At 39.6% G+C, this 14014-nt stretch overlaps 1 protein-coding gene across 1 annotated transcript in view; it reads left to right on the forward strand.

The window, feature by feature from the left end:
- Positions 1-7130, forward strand: part of LOC126278829 (odorant receptor Or2-like) — a 41055-nt gene extending 33925 nt beyond the window's left edge. The window contains exons 5-6 of the mRNA XM_049979105.1: positions 1826-1987; positions 7068-7130. Of these exons, the coding sequence (XP_049835062.1) occupies positions 1826-1987; positions 7068-7130 (225 nt within the window). The remainder of the gene's footprint in view (positions 1-1825; positions 1988-7067) is intronic.
- The last annotated feature ends 6884 nt before the right edge of the window (positions 7131-14014 follow it).

The following is a 14014-nucleotide window of genomic DNA, read 5'->3' on the forward strand; positions in this document are numbered from 1 at the left end:
ATGCTCTGTTCGGACATTATGAAGTACGTCAAAGAAATCGATTTATTGACACGTTGTCAGCACTCATTCAGAAAATATCGTTCTTACGAAACACAACTAGCTCTTTATACTCTTGAAGTAATGAGTGCTACCGACAGGGGACGTCAAATTGATTCCATGTTTTTAGATATCCAGAAGGCTTTCAACACCGTTCCTCACAAGCGTCTTCTAACCAAACTGTGTGCCTCTGGAAAATCGCATCAGTTGTGCGACTGGATTCGTGATTTCCTGTCAGAAAGGTCACAGTTCGTAGTGATAGACGGAAAGTCATCGATTAAAACAGAAACTTCCCCAAGGAAGTGTCATGGCCCCCTATTGTTCTTAATCTATTTAACCGACATAGGAGACAATCTTAGTAGTCATCTTAGATTGTTTGCGGATGATGCTGTCCTTTACCGTCTTGTAAAATCATCAGGTGACCAAAAAGAATAGCACAATTATTTAGATAAGATATCTGTGTGGTGCGAAAAGTGGCAATTAACCCTGAATAAAGAAAAGTGTGAAGTTATTCACATGATTACTTAAAGAAATCCGCTAAATTTCGATTACGCGGTAAGTCATACATATCTGAAGGCTGTAAATTCATTGAATACTCTGCCAGGCACTTTATTGTGAATAGCAATGTACGCACGTAGATGCAGTTGTAGATGAAGTCTCTTATTGAGGAGAATGCTCCTCTCCAGCAGAGGCCAACTTAAAAACATCCGTGGGGCGCAGAACCCCTGTACACCGCATCAGGAAAATATTGATCCAATATAGATGTAGCCTTAGGCATTTTCCCATATCCGGTGAATATCAGGTGGCACACACGTCTCTCCTCACATACACGAATCGCAAACCTTCCTAAAAAATTCTCGCACTATCACATGGGATAACACTGGAAGTAGACAGATGAGGTACAGAAATTTTGTCTGTTGTTGGTTGGGAGGGGGAAGAGGATGGGTTTCTATCATTAACACTGCTAGATCCAGAATAACAACTCGTTCCTCTGAATACGTTGGACAAGGCAGGGGAAAAATAGACTGGCTATAATTCGGTGAATCATTACCTCTTGAGTGAATAGCCATCACTCTATATTAATGAACGGAAATTTGAAAATTAAGTCACTATAATCAGCTTGTTTTGTTGATGCTTCTTCTTGAGTTTGAGTCAGAGTGGGATGAACTCCATGTTACTGGAACTTTGTCCTCAAAACAACACTTCAGAGCTCCCGTCAGAACTCCATCTGTCTCACTATTCCCCCTCCACCTTCTTACATGGATAGATTGTAGGCTTGTGACATGAATAGGTTAGTTAATGCATGAGAACTGCAAAAGGTATGGATTCAAGCCTCTGGCCAGCAAACTATTTTTGATCTTCAGGAAAGATTAATATGAGAATACTCCTTGCTGCACAATGAATAAGTCAGAAGTACATGTGCCAACTGGAAAAATAACTCGTTCTACCAACTGATTCAGACGGAAATGGGGTCTTATTCAGGTCAACTACAAACCACATGACCTATATGGGAACCTTTCTCTTCAACATTCGTAGTCTGCCACAAGGTATATCATCAGACACAAATTCAATTGTTTGAACAAGAGTAGTAGTAATGTAGTGACGAGATGACGATTTTTAAAATCTGTTTTTGTGTTTCTGACGATGTGAAATAGTAGCTACTAATGCTTAAACCATAATGTGAAATAGTTATGAACTGGTTTAGGATATTTAAATGTGTGAAGCTATTCCATACGATTGTCGTGGATAGTCACAATAACGTACCTGTGGGTGCTGTTGTCCTGTACAGAGCGAGAACCTAGCCATGGCGGCGTACAGCGCTGTGACGTCACTGCAGGGGTGTCCTCTCCCCATCAAACGGTCACTGCTGCTGCTCATGCACCGCGCTCAGCGACCGCTGTGCATCACGGCCGGTGGGTTCTTCCCCCTCTCCAGGGAGTCCTTTGTCGCGGTGAGTAGAGTCACTCTTTGTTTCAGGAACGTTGTTTAACTGCCCTATAGCAGAACGGCGGTGGCAACGGCGTGGTTCGGTGTACAGCAGACATAACTCTATCACAAACACTTCCAAACAACTTCATTTACTTAGGTATCCTTGACGTGTGACAACTAATGATAGTTAGAGAACAAGAGACGTTATTTTGTTTTCCTTCCACCTCACAGAGAAATTGGTTCTGTAGCTAGTTAGTTCTGTGTTGCATGGATCAGTTATAAGATTAATCAGTGTAATGTGGAATGTGTCATTTTATCATGACAAAATATATTCGTGTGTAAATATGGCTGCATGCTCACCATTTGGATGCTATTTTTATTTTTCCTTTAGTATTTCCTACACATTACATTTTACATTTAACATAAACAGAAATTTGTCCCTTGAATTGGAAGATTTGATGAGGGGAAAATTATTCAGTTTTGTTTGAGATTTTATTGCGTTCTCTGCCACACATTTTACACTATTCAGTAGGTGATCAAACGTTATGCGGTACCATTATGCGCCTGTATCTGTGCTGAGTAAAACATTAATGTGGAATAATGAAAGTAATGTTTTCTTCTACTGTTGTAAATATGTACATCATCTTTTCCTTTGGCCTGTAGTGCTTCATTTAGAACAAACTTCATTGAGAATTAAATATACCATGAATCCAAAATCAAACTGCCTAACTCCTTAAAAAGATGCCTACAAGATGACAAGTAGAAGCATTGGTAGGCCTGGAGATACTCAGAACCCCTATACAGTGCGCTACTGGCGATTAAAATTACTGCACCAAGACGAAATGCATATGAAAAACGGGTATTCATTGGAGAAATATATTATACTAGATCTGACATGTGATTACATTTTCACGCAATTTGGGTGCATAGATCCTGAGAAATCAGTACCCAGAACAACCACCTCTGGCCGTAATAACGGCCTTAATATGCCTTGGCATCTAGTCAAACAGAGATTGGATGGCGTGTACAGGTAGAGCAGCCCATGTACCTTCAACACGATGTGACAGTTCATCAAGAGTACTGACCGGCGTATTGTGAGGAGCCAGTTGCTCGGCCACCATCGACCAGATGTTTTCAGTTGGTGAGAGATCTGGGAATGTGCTGGCCAGGGCAACAATCGAACATATTTTGTTTCTAGAAAGGCCCGTGCAGGACTTGCAAAATGCAGTCGTGCATTATCCAGCTGAAATGTAGCGTTTCGCAGAGATAGAATGAAGGCTAGAGCCAGGGGTCGTAACACATCTGAAATGTAACGACCATCACGCCGGGTGATATGCCAGTATGGCGATGACGAATACACACCTCCAATCTGCGTTCACCGCGATGTCGCCAACCACGGATGCGACCATCATGATGCTGTAAAGAGAACGTGAATTCATCCGAAAACGTGACGTTTTGCTATTCGTGCACCCAGGTTCGTCGTTGAGTACACCATCGCAGGCGCTCATGTCTGTGATGCAGCGGCAAGGATAACCGCAGCCATGGTCTCCGAGCTGATTTCCCATGCTGCTGCAAACGTCGTCCAACTACTCGTGCAGATGGTTATTGTCTTGCAAACGTCCCAATCTCTTTACTCAGGGATCGAGACGTGGCTGCACGATCCGTTACAGCAATGCGGATAAGAAGCCTGTCATCTCGACTGCTAGTGATACGAGGCCGTTGGGATCCAGAACGGCGTTCCTTATTACCCTCCTGAACCCACCGATTCCATATTCTGCTACCAGTAATGGGATCTCGACCAACGCGAGCAGCAATGTCGTGATACGATAAACCGCAATCGCGATAGGCTACAATCCAACCTTTATCAAAGTCGGAAACGTTATGATACGTATTTCTCCAACATTAGGCACTATAGATCTCGATAAACTAATTCTGACCCCTTCAACATTTTATATCAAAAGTAACAGCTCTCTCTTACGCATTTCACAGAGAGTCACTGAGTACCCATAATTCTTTTAACAAATATGTGCTTTTAAATCTAAAGGTATGAAATGATATTAATAACTTGACCACAAATGTTTTATTGTCATTTTTTCCATATTACATCGTTCCTAGTTGCTTTAAAAGTCATGGATATAAGATCCATCTTGGCAAGTAAATGAAACGCAGATTGTTTTTTGCCTTACACATTTTGCAGTTTTTTATGAAACGTTTTCAGTAGCCTCTAATAAATCATTGTTTTTATGTATATAATAAGTACATTATGTAGTAGTTGCAAGACTGTTGCTGTATAACTTTTTTCTCTTTTCCTTTCTTGTTTTTCAGGCTAGAAACAAATTCTGCAGCAAAAGTGTCATGACATTAAGTGTTGTTAGGTATTACTCATGAGTTCCAATAATGTTAGTTCATATGTGTCATCTGGAGATAAAGTTGTGTCAGATGACCAGTTATCGGTGTTTTGTGGCCATCACTTACTACAACACTGCGCTTGCACTGTTCACCGTGTATTGAATTTTTATGTGTTTACAGTGTATAGTGTTAACAACTGTGCTGTATGTTTATCTTCCGATATTGGTTTGTGTGCTCATTTGCTGTGCGTGCGTTTGTGTGTGTGAAAGAGAGAGATATTGAGAGAGAGAGGAGGGGGTGGAATAATTAATTATTTAGTCTGGTTGTGTTTTACATTTATGTCTGTTATTTTTTTAGTGGCTAATGTGATTAGTGAACTATTGCTTGTCTTGATTTGGTCATTAATAAATTCCTTTTTATTGCTAGAGCTCTTTGTATTTGCAAGTTTTCCTGTATTGTCAGAAGTATTTGGTAGCAGTTGTTAATTCTAATAATTTTCATGTTCTGTTTCATGTTGGGTGGTTCATGTCCATATTAGACATTCAGCACCTTCTGTATGGCTATTTTCGTACTTCCAGCTCCTTTATACATAATTCTAAAGTACTAGCTTGTCATTCCCTGATGCACTGATTCAGTTTCTTGAAATTCTAAATTGAATATACTTGCTCTCTGATATTTATCTAGTTTATCTACTGTTGTTTGCAAATGTGATTGGAATGTCTTTCTTGTTCTGCAAGCAATGTGTAACCGTTGTCTCTTTAGTAAAATTGCTATTCTGTGTGATGACATGTTTTGTATATGTTAAATAGCATAAGCTAGCAGCCACTGTCACAATTATGCAAGCCTCATTCAGCCACCCACAAAATCACAAATTGGCAACTGTATGTCACAGGTTATCCAGACGAAATAATACTCCACTCAGCAAAGAGAAATACGAGAAACAATTACAACCAATAAAACTAATAGCCACGATTAATGGTTGTAACACGCACACAGTACAAATACTTGAGAAAAAATTTAAAACAAAAGTAAAGAAAAATGAAAACAAGGGGAGAACGCAAACACCACAGAACCCCAAAAACAATAGAGACGCCATAATACACACAAAAACACAAAACAGTAACACTGCTGACATGACTAACAGAAATGAATGGATCACTGTAACATACAACCAAGAATCAACATACAGATTGGGAATATACTAGTGTTACACATTGTTACAGAACCAGCAAACACACTACTGTCACAATTAGAAACAGCAATATACAAACCAGGTAAATACCAAGAAGCAGGTTTGTTGAGAATGTTAGTGTATCTGGGAATGACAGGCAGGAACTTCAAAATCAGGCGTAAAGAACATACGAGAAGCTGATAGTACGAAAATAACCTTTCTGCGATTGCTGAACGCCTAAAACGACATGGCCATCAACCACACAGCATGGGGAGGACAAGAAAATTCCTAGTGAGAGCAATTACAACATAAACTCCACACTTTACAAAGCCCTTGCAATACGGAAGAAAGTAATTGATCATGTTAAGCACTAAGACAATAACAAAAGTAAATGTAAAGCATAATGAGACTAAATAATTAATAACTATCTTTCCCCCCCCCCCTCTCTCTCTCACTCTCTCTCTCTCTCTCTCTCTCTCTCTCACACACACACACACACACACACACACATACAGAAGAAACCATTTTCACAAAGAATCAAAGAATAACTAACACATACCAAAACTCCCTCAATCTCTCTCGCTCTTTCTCTCTCTCTCTCTCTCTCTCTCTCTCTCTCACACACACACACACACACACACACACACACACACACACACACACACACACACACATGCGCGCGCATACATGCACAGGCAAGAAATGGTAAAACATTAAGCCACAACTCAAACAGAAGATGAAAGATAAAAACATAACGACGGTGGGCAACACTGCAATCTGTAAACACACATACGGGTATACAGTGAGAACGGCAAGTGAAGTATTGTAATCAATATGCGTGGCAAGACACTGAATACCGGTCATCTGGAGTATGGAGGCCGAATAAACACATTTGCAGGAAGACACGCATGAACTAACAACATTGGAAGTCGTAAGTAATACCAATACCAAACTCTCATAATTTGTGCTTCAAATGTTGTTTCTAACCTGAAATGCAAGTGAGTGAGATGAGAAAACGTATCATATTAACATACTTGTAACTGCTGCATAATGCATTTGTTACATGTGTGAGAACAAATACGTATTATGGGCCACTGAAGATGCTTCATCAAGAGAAAGGTGTGTATCAGGAAGCACACTGCCTCTCATTTAGATGCAAAGACGGAACATACATCCATCATAAATTTCTTATTTTACATTATTCTCTATAATCGTCTGGGCGTAAATATGTTGACAGAAAACTTTGCCACAACATGAATTATTATTTATTAGTTAATATTTTAATGTAGTGAATCATTCCATGATTGTGTGGCAGTATGGTCATCGGATGTAGGATATAATGTCAGAGCACCGATATTTTATGTGTGCTTTTTTCCTCCAGGATTTATAAACTGTTAATTTCAGCATCAGCGCCACTTTGGTTTAGAATTTTCATTACGTTTTCGTTGTTTGGTTCCCAGTATACATAACTTTAAGCTAGTACAGACATGCGACACATAAAAATAGCCTCTGTTGTAGGTACTAGCAAATAATCAAGTAAACGTGGGAGCTATTCTCTTATGACAATTTTCTTCTTTTACAGGTTCTTAATGTGTCTTACTCATTCTTCGCCATTCTACGAAATTTCAAGGAAGAAGAGCAGTAGCGTCTTTGAACCCTTCTCCAACATTCTGTTCTGTTACAGATGCATATGAAATTATCTGTTTCATTATGTAATGTTATAAAATAATCTGGTAGTTGGGGCATATTTGCATGAATAAAAATAAGACGTATGTTTCAAAACAAGAAGGGCAGCATTTAGCAGATACAGTGGGTATTGGTCTGCACAGTTTGAGAATCAGACTTTATTTATTAAATAATTCTGCGAATAGTGAAATCCGCCTATTACCTGTCTGACCACAGCCCAAGTACCTATCATTATGTTATCATTATTAATGCCCCAAAAATAATCCACTTATGATACCAAATTTTGGCCTACGAATCTATAGGAACTTGATATGACTTGGACTTCCGGAATATTAGGTAGCAATCAATCTTTCATAGCGCAACGAACGATATGAAGTGACATCTGTCATGTGTTAACGTAGTTCACAATTATAATAAAGATGTGCAATGATGCTAGTGCAAACTAAAATGTGTGGATGCTTCTTCTCTTGTTGAGATAAGACGTCCCATGCGCGTGTAAATCATAGCGTGCATTTCCTAATACTTATGGAGAGTATGATTCACAGAGTAACTAATCTCGGTGTCTTCATAACAGCATTATGTGTCTCGAGCTTCCCAGCATTTTAATGGCTGTAACTTGAATGTAAAGAAACGAAAATGTATCGTAATAGCAGTTCCGCTTAAGGCGGAACGTATTCAGTGAGTAGTGCTCATATATGATATTTTTCGTGGAAAGGCGTTTTTTAACAGACTGCTTCCAATGATCAGGGGAATGTTCTCAAACACGAAAGCACTTAGCAGTTACTTCTCAAAGTTCGCTCCTAGTTGGAATATTGTGCTGCGCTACAAAGGTAGCTGACAGAATATAATTCACGAAATACCAATATCAAATGTCTATTAGGTCTACGACAAGCAAAAGTTTTTATGTTCACATTTCATAAAAACGCTCCAGTTTCTCAAGCATGAGATCGAAAGTGGTAGTACGAATAGTTTATATATATTGAAATCGTTATATTCTTCCATGTAATTTCTGTGATGTCTCCATTTCATCTCTTTCCTTGTTCTAATAAACAATCTTGTCTTCGCTAATCCTATAACTATTTCTACCATTGTCAAAACGTATTCTCCGGTGAACTTCACAAACCCTAGCTGAATCACCGCTTTAATTATCCTACGTTTACTCTCCGGTTACGCGTTACTACGTGATCGTACAACGCGTTTTCGCACTATTCAGAGATAGAACGGAAGATATGTTCAAAGGATCCCTCTCTCGTCATGAGTAGTCGCGGACGCAAGGAAAGAACAGGGCAAGCACAAAAATTTGTGGAATGAACGTATGTACGCTCGGACGTTCGCGTGTTCAAACGTTCCTCATCACGCAAGCAGTCTGCTATAAATCGCCTCATTGGCTTGGAACTTGGTGTTGCGTTTGCATTATGTAAACACCAGAGGTACGAGAAATACAAAGTGACGACAACGTTTTTCTGCTTGGAAAACTGCAGCGATAAAGGTGGCAGTAAAATTTTGTTAGCTAATAACTAGACACTTATACACACCTGAATTATTTATTCTTAGTTTCAAACCATAGAATTTCAGTGCTATAAAATTTGTAACTTATAATGTGAAATAAAATTAATTACGAGGGTTGGAACTTTAATAGTGGCAACTATTTGTATACAGCTTGTACAAAGTAGATACGTGTTTCAAAGTTTTACTGACCTTCAAAGTAGTCACCAGCATTGTGGATAACCCGTTGCCAGCGATGCTGAAGTCGTAGGACACTCTTAGCAGTGACAGGTGTGTTGACAGTTCGAGCGGCGCAGTCTATTTCCCGACGAAGTTGCAGCAGTTCTGAAGCGAATGCCGTGAAGTGTTTCCCTCAGTTTAGAAATCGAATTCAACTTACGAGGTCGTACGTCAGAGGAGTGCAGTCGCTGGTGCAGCACTTAGCAGCCCCATCAGTCAAACAAATCAATAACAGCTTGCACTGTACGTGCTTCAGCATTGTCCTGCAAAATGGTCAGGTCCTGCAGAAAGCGCCATCACTTCTGTCTCTAATCTGGTCGTAGGTTGTGTTCCATAAATGAACAGCATTGGGACTGAAGTGACGACAATTTCTGCAGGACCTAATCATGTTGCAGGACAATGCTCAAGCAAGTACAGTGCAAGCTGTTACTGATTTGTTTGACTGATGGTACTGCTAAGTGTTATATCACCTACTGCATTCCTAACGTAAGTCATCGTGAGTTCATCTCGATTTCTGAATTGAAGGAACCACTTGACGGCATTCGCACCGCTCCGCTCAACTGTCAAAGTAACTGGCACTGCTAAGAGTATCTTACGACTTCCACATCGCTGGTTACGAGTTATACACAATGGTGGTGACTAGTTTGAAGGTCAGTAAAACTTTGAAACACGTTTCTGTTTTGTACGAGCTGAAAATAAATAGTGGCCCCTATTAAAATTCTAAACCTCGTATTTGATTGCTTTATACCTCTTTTCACTGCAGCAAATGCATAAGGTCCTAATTATTAACAGATTTTCTTCGTACATAATTTTACAATTTGTATCTGTTAACGGCTACAAGTAATGTTCTCATGTATTTTTATGATTCATTCAATATCCAAGCAATTCGCTTATATACTAGATTAACGGAAAGAGAATGAATAAATTAAATTAAAAGTGATTATTGCTGAAACTGTAAATGCTTAAGGGAGCTTCTTAGTCTTTATGTGAAGGTTAATTTACTTTTAATGTACCATTTGCATTTAATCATGAAATATAATACGAAGATTAATGACCTCAGACTCGAGAAATTAGGAAATTTCATAGACACTAGAATCCACTTGAAAGAAGGCTTCATTTCCATTTTAGTACATTGAAGAGGAGTTACAATTACCCCAACACTCCTTTTCTTCAGATTTCAGTGTCCTTAGTTGGGCTTTTAAATCGCCATAACATGAATGTTCGTCCACAGTTTTTATGTACACTTTTCATAAATTTGTGGTTTATGCTTCTCAGTTTTTCTACTTCAAAACTTACTGTATCTTATGCGTTACAGAAATATTATCGCATGCTTATTATCCAATATGTGGCGATCACGGTAACACATCTCGGACGTTTGTTCAAATAATCTTCAGAAGCGGCATTCCATACGATACTTTTCACTTTTGTCTGTGGTCATCGATAAACATCGGCGTGCTTCCGTCACAGTCAACAGACAGTATTGCACATAAATCACTTCACAGAATAACCTCAACACACTACTCTACCACGTTCACGATACCTGGCTGCCTGTGGTGTGCTAAGTAACTCAAAGACTCCCACAGAAGGTGAATAGTAATAAGTTTAACTCACGGCCTTCATTTCCAGGATATTACGCATTCAAAAAAGCATATGCATAGTTGCGCTGTGGTGTGCGTACTGTAAGACCTACGGTACACACACCATCAGATTATTTGACTTGTCGCTCTAACGAAGTAGGCTAATGTCAGCAATATGTCTCGTGGCCTTATCGTGGCGTGTTTATCTTCTGCCGTTTGGTCAGATGATAGAAATGCCACCTGCACGCTTAGAGTAGCAGATTGATGGTGACCAACTTTAAACAGAACTTGATTCATTTTCACACACATTTATTAAAATAATAACAAGCATAAAAATAACTTAACTTGGTTCTGGATGCTATGTACAATTGACAATCTGAAGTTCCTTTGGTCTTGGTACGTTAATCGTATTCTCACATATCTCTGATACTTGACAAAGTGTCTATACATTTCTCTTCATGGCTATGTACAGGAATATGATAATCGTATTAGGCACAGACTGAAACTTACTTGACTATAGACTGGTACAGACTAATGCAGATTGACTAATCGGAGGTCTGTACACTTGTTATAATACCACGAGCGTTCAGGTATCACTGCGCAAGTGTGATCCGCGAGGAGAAAAGGTTCTACGTTAGCAGCAATCTCATTGGCTGCGTTACATATTAATACGCGGATAGGCGGAAGCAGAATTTGGTCCGTCTCTAAGACAGTGCCAACTCGTAGTGCGGAGATGGACGAGCGCTGCGCCTGCGCTGTTGTGCTTAGCGGGGCGCGCTATAGTAATAAAGTTGTGTATGCACTGACTACGCAGAACATGGGCAAAATTGAAAGCAAAAAAGGCATTGCTAGACCCACATCTAAGCAGCTGCTAATAGGGGACTGTGCAATGGACACTTAGTAGTGTAGAGGTCTGCTAAAAACTTTCTGTCAAAATTTCATTTCCTTGGCTACACTGAGAAGATAATAATGTGATCTTTTTACCTGTTATTCCTGTTAGTTTATTTATATTCACTCTGGTAGTCTGAATCTATGGATTTCGCTAGTAATTATAACCACGATGACCATTGACACACCACATCAACCACGTAAGTCAACAGCTATTCGCGTTCATTCATCCATTCGAGTTTACTCAGCCCATCTCGTATACCCCCGTCACGTGATGTATGTGGGAAAGTCTTATTTCTACATGTGACAGAGGTACCCTAGCAGAAACATCACGTGTACTATGAACTTATGCAAAAATCAACTTACGATTCATTCAAAAGACAATTTAGAATGTGTTTAAAAATGTTCGAAAACCAACACGGATGAATTTCAAAATCGTATGAATACTCAATAGATGAAAGTGCGTTGGATGCTAGGCGCATTGCGAAGCAAGGTTTCACTCTTCAAGATTATGAGTTCGGCTGCTAATGAACTTGCTTCCAGCGGCAGGTACTCCTGTTTGACCCCCCACCCCTAGCCCCCGACTCCCACCCGCGCCACACTCCACACAACGCCGTTGAGCTGGGAGTGAAGCTAGGTAAGGAAAGGCACACCTACATTGATAACATCTGTAAACGTAAAGAAAGCTTTTGACTACGCTCTGACGGGAATATTCTCTTTTAAATTCAGAAGGTAGCAGTGGTACAATACATGGAAGAAAAATATATTTACAACCTTTAAAAAAACCAGAGTCCACTTCTAAGAGTGGAGGGATATGAAAGAGAGGCAGTGGTTGGAAATTGACTGAGGCAAGATTGATGCCGATCCATGATGTTATTCACATGTAGCTTAGAATGGTAGTAAAGGAAATTACAGAAAAAATTAGAATAAGAATTAATGTTCAGAGACAAGAAATAAAAACTTCGACATTAGCCGATGTCATTATAATTCCGTCACAAACAACCAAGGACTTATAAAAGCAGTGAACGGAGTGGAGAGCGTCTCGAAAGCAGTATAAACGATGAACTTCAATCAAAGCAAAACAGGTCTAATGAAATGGGATGAAATTAAACCAGGTGATGCTAAGAGAATCACATTAGGCATCGAGACTAAGTAGTAGGTGGGTTTCGCTTTTTCGGCAGGAAAATAACTGATGGTGGCCGAAGTTGAGAGGATAAATATGGACTAGCAACGTAAGGAAAAACATTGCTGAACAGAAGATATTTGTTAACATCCAGTATAGATTTAAGTGTTAGGACGTCAAACTGGAAGTAATTTTTTTTAAACTTTTGTACATTTGAATTGATTGTTTAGTCTGTTGAAAGACACACAGAAATATGTGACTTGACATCTCTGACAATAATAGAATTCTGATTGTGTACAAATGCGAAACATATATTAACTACTCTTTCTGGGAATCATAAAGAAATCAGTTCTCAAGTATCTGACTGTGAAATTAAAAGTATTGTTCAACAACTCCTAACAGCTGCTCTGTGGCGCTCCTGTTCACAACAGAAAAATTACCAAATTTGTCTGGTGTAACTGTGTGATCAGCAAAATGCTAAAAATATGTCAAATGCAATACTGAGATCTATGCGCAGTGCAATGCATGGTCATAATAACTGGAACAACTAGTTATACACACACACACACAAACACACACACACACACACACACACACACACACACACACACACACACACACACACTTTCATATACAGGGTGTTATAAGAAGGTACGGCCAAACTTTCAAGAAACATTCCTCACACACAAATAAAGAAAACATGTTATGTGGACATGTGTCGGGAAACGCTTAATTTCCAAGTTAGAGCTCATTTTAGTTTCGTCATTATGTACTGTACTTCCTCGATCAACGTGATCAAATTGTAAATTTTCACAATCAACATGTGTGGGCTGACGAGAATCCGCACGCAATTGTTCAATCACGTCATCAACACATATTTTGTGTGAACTTTTGGGCAGGCATTGTTAGTGTTGTCTTGATTGGGCCCCAAGTTCTTCCACCTACGCACAATGGAGCACGTTATCATGATTTCATGCGGGATACTCAACCTGTGCTGCTAGAACATGTGCCTTTACAAGTACGACACAACATGTGCTTTATGCACGATGGAGCTCCTGCGCATTTCAGTCAAAGTGTTCGTACGCTTCACGACAACAGATTCGGTGACCGATGGATTGGTAGAGGCGGACCAATTCCATGGCCTCCAGGCTCTCCTGACCTCAAGCCCCTTGACTTTCATTTATGGGGGCATTTGAAAGCTCTTGTCTACGCAACCCCGGTACCAAATGTGGATTCTCTTGGTGCTCGTATTGTGGACGGCTGTGATACAATACGCCATTCTCAAGGGCTGCATCAGCACATCAGGGATTCCGTGCGGCAGAGGGTGGATGCATGTATCCTCGCTAACGGAGGACATTTTGAACATTTCCTGTAACAAAGTGTTTGAAGTCACGCTGGTACGTTCTGTTACTGTGTGTTTCCATTCCATGATTAATGTTATTTGAAGAGAAGTAATAAAATTAGCTCTAACATGGAATGTAAGCGTTTCTGGACACATTTACACAAAACATATTTTCTTTCTTTGTGTGT

The sequence above is a fragment of the Schistocerca gregaria genome, chromosome 6 (assembly GCF_023897955.1).
Source record: "Schistocerca gregaria isolate iqSchGreg1 chromosome 6, iqSchGreg1.2, whole genome shotgun sequence".
In the NCBI taxonomy this organism is placed as follows: Eukaryota; Metazoa; Arthropoda; class Insecta; order Orthoptera; family Acrididae; genus Schistocerca; species Schistocerca gregaria.